This window comes from Zingiber officinale, chromosome 1A, assembly GCF_018446385.1.
Source record: "Zingiber officinale cultivar Zhangliang chromosome 1A, Zo_v1.1, whole genome shotgun sequence".
Taxonomy (NCBI): Eukaryota; Viridiplantae; Streptophyta; class Magnoliopsida; order Zingiberales; family Zingiberaceae; genus Zingiber; species Zingiber officinale.
In genome coordinates, this window is record NC_055987.1 from 113,522,883 (window position 1) to 113,529,935 (window position 7,053).

The 7,053-nt window shown below is 44.1% G+C and overlaps 2 protein-coding genes across 2 annotated transcripts; one reads left to right on the top strand and one right to left on the bottom strand.

Annotated features, from left to right (window-relative positions):
* Positions 1 to 432: 432 nt before the first annotated feature.
* Positions 433 to 2,409, bottom strand: LOC122028879 (threonine synthase, chloroplastic-like). Its single transcript, XM_042587830.1, has one exon. It carries the CDS (start codon positions 2,346 to 2,348, stop codon positions 693 to 695), a length of 1,656 nt encoding a protein of 551 aa, XP_042443764.1. The 5' UTR covers positions 2,349 to 2,409; the 3' UTR covers positions 433 to 692.
* A 144-nt stretch (positions 2,410 to 2,553) lies between these two features.
* Positions 2,554 to 5,373, top strand: LOC122028887 (guanine nucleotide-binding protein subunit beta-like protein A). Its single transcript, XM_042587843.1, has 2 exons — positions 2,554 to 3,493; positions 5,111 to 5,373. Exons 1-2 carry the CDS (start codon positions 2,618 to 2,620, stop codon positions 5,207 to 5,209), a joined length of 975 nt encoding a protein of 324 aa, XP_042443777.1. The 5' UTR covers positions 2,554 to 2,617; the 3' UTR covers positions 5,210 to 5,373.
* The last annotated feature ends 1,680 nt before the right edge of the window (positions 5,374 to 7,053 follow it).

The window sequence follows — 7,053 nt, forward strand, 5'->3', positions numbered from 1 at the left end:
TGGGAGCTCCCTCACTTGAGCCACATAGACAATGGGAGCTCTCATTGTGGATGCTCCAAGGAAAGAATTCTGGATAAGGAAGGAGGCCAGATTAAGGGGTATCTATATGGGCCAATGGATTCAATAAAGTATTTTTGTGTTTTCATGACCATTTTAAGTTTCTATTTCACCTCATACTTTTCAGTTTTAACATCAATTTAAGGTCGCCTCGAAAACAAATCTCTATGATCAAACTGCCAGATTGTGTCAACCATGAGAAAGTGCTTTCATCAAGAAGATAAAATTCTCAAAATTGTTGTCAAAATCCTAAGTTCTTCACTGAACAATGAGGTTGCCATTACTGCAAGACTTAACTTTATTCTATCCCATTGCAAACACTCAGACAATAATTTAACATATAGATTAGAAGCACAATTCAGGTAAAAAGGAAAGTAAAGAAGTGATTCAGCAATCTCAAAATCGATAACAATCCTAATACTCAGTCAAAGCTAATGCTATTAGAACATACTGGCACAAACTCAATGAAACTCACCTCAATAGCATCCTACAGTTATCTGACTCCTCATCATTTAAGTTGAGAAATAATAGGGATTTCAAAGCATTGGTGCACTAGATCATAATTCTTACTGAAAAATAAGACACGGAGGGAGTTCAAAGCCAATGAATCTGAGATTTGAGATAACTCACATTGTTCAAAGGCCAACCTTAACATTGAGCTTCTCCTTCAAGACATCCATGACAGAGCCAAAATTAGCCTTCACGTTTACTGGTGGATTTGAAAATCGACAAGCCATGTCTGATATCTCCTTGGAGTGGTAGTCAACTTTGGACTGTGCGAATTTTAGGCCATGCGCAGTGCTAACTACTATGGTGCGGTCTTTGGTCTCAATCACTCCCTTCTCCCTCAGCTTGAACAGTGCTGCGAGAGCAACTCCTGTGTGAGGGCAGGCAAACATGCCTGTGCGGTCAGCGAGGGACATGGCGTCCATAAGTTCCTCCTCCGTTGCCTCCTCGACAATGCCATTCGTTGCCTGGAGCGCGAAAACAGCTCGATCAATGGAGACCGGATCACCGATTTGGATAGCTGATGCGAATGTGTCTGCAGCAACGATCGGCTTGAAGTCAGACCACCCAGATTTATAATGCAGGTAGAGAGGGTTGGCGTTGGCCGCCTGCGCACAAACGAGACGCGGCACACGGTCAACCAGTCCAAGCTCCCGGCACATCTCGAAGCCTTTATAAAAGGCGTAGATGTTGCCAAGATTGCCGCCTGGGACGATGACCCAGTCTGGCACTTCCCAATCGAACTGCTGCAGGATCTCAATGGCGGCAGTCTTCTGGCCCTCGAGGCGGAGGGAGTTGAGGGAGTTAGCGAGGTAGATGGGGAGCTCGGCAGTAACTTCGCGGATTAGGCGCATGCAGCCGTCAAAATCCGTGTCGATGGAGAGAACTGTGGCGCCGTTGGCAATCGGCTGGACAAGCTGGGCGAGAGATATGCGATCTGCAGGGAGGAAGACAATCGAGGGGATCCTGGCGGCGGCACAGTAGGCCGAAAGGGCAGCAGAAGTGTCCCCAGTGGAGGCGCACCCAACGCCGGCAATCGGGCGGTTGAGGGGAGCGCGGCGAAGGCGATTAACCTGGCTAACGAGGACGGTCATGCCGAGGTCCTTAAAAGAACCGGTGTGGGAGATGCCACAATGCTTGACCCAGAGATCAGGCATACCGCCTAAGTGATCGCGGCCGAGACGCTCGGCCCAGAAGAGGTTCGAGTTTCCCTCGAAGAGGGAGACAATGTGATCTGGATCGATCTCAGGGAGAACAAATTCTTTCTTGGACCAGACGCCGGAGCCATACGGCCAGGTGGTGCGGCCAACGCGAGAATCGAAGAGATCACGCCAGTAGGAGCCCGGGAAGCGCTTCAGAGCAGCGAAATCGTGGCGGACGTCGAGGAGGCCGCCGGAGCGACTACGGTACACCACGTCGTCGAGGGAGTAGGTTTCGGTGGAATCAGCAGAGGCGTTGAAGGGCACGTAGCAAGCCGAAAAACCATGCGAGCCGCTCGCCTCATCGCGACGATGAGCCTCCTCGCGGATGTTCTCATCCGCTGACCGCCGGATCTTGACCTTCTGCTGGTTTCCGCCGCTTTCACTGGCCGTCGCGGAGCATGAGATCCCAACCCCCCGACGGCAGTGGCGAAGGACGAGAAAGGGAACGTTAGGGTTCCGGAGGAGAGGGGACGCTTTTAGGGTTGGGACTCGTCGGGCGTCGTCGTTGCAGAAAAGTTGACGGTGGAGACGGGGAGAGGAGAACAAAGGGGAGGACACGGCGGCGTGGGAAGCTATGGCCATGGGGTCGGCGGCGTCGGCGAGGAGAGAGTAGATTGTGGGGATAGAATGGAGATTTGGGCAATTGCCAAAAGTGAAGAGTTAATCGCAAAACTTGTAATGGGCCGGGCACAGGCCCAAGAAGCATCTTTAACGATTTGATCCACCACACCATTTCGAAACCCTAGCCGAGACGCCAAACCCTTCACTATAAATTGACATCTCATACGCCCAACGCTAGCCCTCCTCGTTTCATTGTCCCCGCTGCTGTGTTCTCCTCCGCCGACAGCAAGATGGCTGACACCTTGGTCCTCCGAGGCACCATGCGCGGCCACTCAGACGTGGTCACTGCCATCGCCGCTCCCATCGACAATTCCGACATGATCGTCTCCTCCTCCCGGGACAGGTCCGTCCTCGTCTGGCATCTCACCAAGGACGCCCCTGCCGCCAGCGTTGATGGTGCCGGAGGGGGATCTTCCTATGGTGTGCCCCGGCGTCGCCTCACCGGTCATTCTCACTTTGTCCAGGACGTGGTCCTCTCTTCCGATGGCCAGTTCGCGTTATCCGGTTCCTGGGATGGCGACCTTCGTCTCTGGGATCTCGCTACCGGACTCACCACTCGTCGCTTCTGCGGCCACACCAAGGACGTCATCTCCGTCGCTTTCTCCGTCGACAACCGCCAGATCGTGTCGGCCTCACGCGACCGGACCATCAAGCTTTGGAATACCCTCGGGGAGTGCAAGTACACCATTCAGGATGCCGATGCGCACACCAACTGGGTCAGCTGCGTCCGCTTCAGTCCCAATGCTTACCAGCCTACCATTGTCTCTGGATCTTGGGACCGTACTGTGAAAGTCTGGAACTTGTCTAACTGCAAACTTCGATGCACTCTTGCTGGTCATGGTGGCTACGTCAATACAGTTGCCGTTAGCCCCGATGGATCCCTTTGTGCTAGTGGTGGCAAGGACGGAGTTACGCTTCTCTGGGATTTGGCCGAGGGAAAGCGCCTTTATTCGCTTGATGCAGGAGCTATTATTCACGCCCTTTGCTTCAGCCCCAATCGCTACTGGCTTTGCGCTGCCACTCAAGAAAGCGTCAAGATCTGGGACCTCGAGAGTAAGTCTGTTGTGCAGGATCTTAAGCCTGAGACCACTGCCACCAAGAACCAGGTAATTAGGTTTTCATTTTACTTCACTGCAAGATTAAGTCATGGTTAGCTTTTTGTTACTCTAATTAATGTTCTTATTTGGTTTCTGATGTGTTTTGAGGCTCTTGCTTTGATAATGATACATTTTCAGTTTTATAATTTCTATTATTATTAAGAGATCATGGGTAGAATGTGATTGTGGATTAGATGTCATTGGACCAATGTGTTGGAATGTGTGAACCAGAAGCCCCGCCAGTTCTTTGTTTTTGATTGATCCGAGCCAGGTTCTGATTTGCCCAGCGTGTTGAACTGATTAGCTGTTCAGAGTCCACAAAATCCTCCACTTTACTTTTCAAAACATTGGATTGAACTGTACACTTTTAAAAAAACATTTTTTATTTTATTTCTCTGATTCATTTCTTAATTGTTCATTTTCATATCTGGCTTCTCGTTTGGTAATTATTGTTCAGAAAATATGATAAAAAAGTAGAGGCATTGTTTTCTTTCTTATTCGGAGTGGTTTTTCTGAGGATATGATGTTTTATATCTTCTTGATTTCTTATTGTCATTTGGTTTTGAGAATTAAATTGGAATTTCTTTTAGTATATGATATGTTTTTTTTTGTTAATTTAGAGATTTGTATGCTTTTCAATTGTGGAGTGCAAAAATTGCCAATGTCTATTTCAAGCCTAGATGAAAAAATGTCTAAAGTGATAACTTTAAGCCCTGGCAATCAGTGTTTGTTAATTCTGTAAGCATGCATACTACTTTTTTGTACCATACTATTGAATAAACGAATAAGATGCATACAGATGACTCTAAATAGTTGGGATTAACATTGTTCACTGATGTTGATGTTGTGAGTGCAAGATTAGTATATATGAAATAAAGTGCGAACTATTCAAAGGTGTAGAAATTTTATCATTTCTGTTGTTTTGTTTATTCATAAAGATGAAGTACCAAGATTTTAAAGTTGAAGGAATTAGGCAATGGTTGCTAAAGATTGGAAGAATGCAACATTTAAGATTTGACATATTACATCAAACTCATGATTTCAGATGGGAGATGAAAAAAGCCAATCAATGAAAATCTTATACCTTAAGATATGCTTGAGCTGCTGCTTTCGATTCTTGAGTTACTTTAGTCTCATGATAGGCTGAATGACTTGTCCTCTTGCATTTAAGGTGATCATATTGTTGGATCCTGATATTAGACATGATAGGTATGACTGTGAAGGTTATACAAGCAGCAAGGATTTTTTTTCCAACGTAAAACCATATGCAAATTTGATATCTTTTATTATATATTCAATTCTGTTGATTAGTAGCTGTTTTTTTTAATACTTTCTCCTTTCTTTGAATTTATAAAGTTTAAACAGATTGGTTTGGGTTTTTCTTTGTCATGCTGGACAGATTTTTGCTTAACATGGTTCTGTGCTGATACTATATTTTCTGGTCAAAACTTTAAATTTTGATTGCTGAACTATTTGTTTTATACTCATCAGATTCTGAAAGTGATTTTACATCTCTCATTTGTCTGTACCCTTAAATTTTTTATTGGATAGTTAATTAGTAAATACCAATCAAGTTAGTTCAATTATCTGATCCATGTTACTTTGATTGGTTTAAATGTTACGCAGATGCTTTATTGCACTAGCTTGACTTGGAGCGCTGATGGCAGTACTCTTTTCACCGGTTACACGGACGGAGCGATCAGAGTGTGGGAGATACGATACTAGAGACATGGATGGAGTTTCTCCTGTTTGGAGTTACATTTTACTAGCCAGAATTTTATTTCTGAATGAACAAATTCTATTGATGCTTTCCTAGCTTTAAGATACCGACTCATTTCTGCTTATGTCTCATTTTGTCCTTCATTGGAATTTTAAGTTGCTTTTCTCAAGTTTCCACCATGCTACACAAATGTAGCACTCGCTCACTGAAACTGTATCGTATTAATTGCTGGCTTGAACGAACTATTTACTTTCAATTTTTACAAAAGCGGTTTTTACATTTTAAAACCCAAGTCTAAGAATTAAAAAATTGGCATGATCAATATATCGGTTGAGTTTTTGGTTCTAAGCTTTTAATTAAAAAGATTCTATGGATTTCTGCTTCTTCCCCTGGAACTAGGCGTCTTTACGTGCTCGAGGTGTTGAGTTTGTGGTTCTAAGCTTTTAATTAAAAAGATTCTATGGATTTCTGCTTCTTCCCCTGGAACTAGGCGTCTTTACGTGCTCGAGATGCAGCATTTTCCCTCTCCAAGACTCGTTCATTCTTATCATTTTAATTTTTTACCGGGGGGCCGGACGATCATGGACTGATGAATCACATGGAATTGTGATTGAATCGTGGCAGCGATTCAATCACAATTGATTGTGATCCCTTTTTAGGTTCATCTTCCTTTCAGATTATAGTTTGGATCAGAATGGATGATCGAAAGTCGTCCGAAGATCGCAGGTGATGGGCAAGTGATCAAGTTGTTGGTTGTCTAGCAATACGTACGAGATTTGTCATTCTTTTGTAAGATAGATAATGGTAGTGTTTGTTACATTTAGTGAATTTCGTTAGTGGCGCTGGATTTGGAGCCTTTTGAATGCATTTTATCAGCCTTTGCAATCTGGTTTTCTGTGTGCAGTTTTCCTCGAGAATATTCTTTTCCGTAGTTATTTGGAACAACTATATGGAGATACTGATTCCACTTAGCGAAAGTTCTCTTAGCACGATTCTGTTTCTAAAGATTGAATAGAAGGAAGTAAAGTTATTGCTGGAAAAAATGGAGGCTAGTTTGTGGTTGACAAAATAACCAGGACTTTTGCACTCCTTCATCCAGTTTAAAGCAAGGAGTATGATATAGTGTCTGAGTTACATTTACCATCTATGCTATTCGATGTATCTAATCCCTTTTCCTTTTATAGTCACATCAATTGCATATTAAATTAGGTCTGTTCAGGGATATTACCGTGTGTGCTTGCAGATTTTAGTTATTACAATTCATGGATCATTTTTAAGGCTAGAGGACACTCTGATGATACATTTATACCATCTTTTCATTTTTTTTCCTTTCTACTTGCAAGATCAAATCAATGGTACAACAATAACAATAGAGGATGAGCTATAGATAGAGCTCTAGGGTAACAACTGCGTGTCCATGATCATACCTACAAGTTGTCGGCTCGGAGTAGATCTGGGGTGATTGGTGTCTGCAATCGGAAGGCAATGATGGCGATGGGTGTAGGGCGACGCGATAAGGACAGTCGGTACTCTCACCCGAGGCTTAAGATGGGCCATCGGCGATTGGATCTGTGCCGGCAATTGCTTGGCTGATTGGTGACGAAGGCGAGATGGAGACATCGTAGCGGGTGGGAGAGGGAGGAGAGGATTGGGCAAATAAACTTAGGTCACCGTGCCATTAGCTAATATACTTAGATTTAATTTCATTAAATCCTAAGTTGACTTCTCAATCAACTCCCACTTAATAGATAATCCAAATAGGTTTTCCCTAACCCAATAAATCGATCTCCTTAAAACATGTCATACGATCTCCGATTAAATCCCGAAACGTTTCTAAAAATTCACAAAA

Coding starts and splice junctions, on each gene's coding strand:
- LOC122028879 (XM_042587830.1), bottom strand. CDS start 2,348: ATGGCCATAGCTTCCCACGCCGCCGTGTCCTCCCCTTTGTTCTCCTCT.
- LOC122028887 (XM_042587843.1), top strand. CDS start 2,618: ATGGCTGACACCTTGGTCCTCCGAGGCACCATGCGCGGCCACTCAGAC. Junction 3,494..5,110: donor CCACTGCCACCAAGAACCAG/GTAATTAGGTTT, acceptor AATGTTACGCAG/ATGCTTTATTGCACTAGCTT.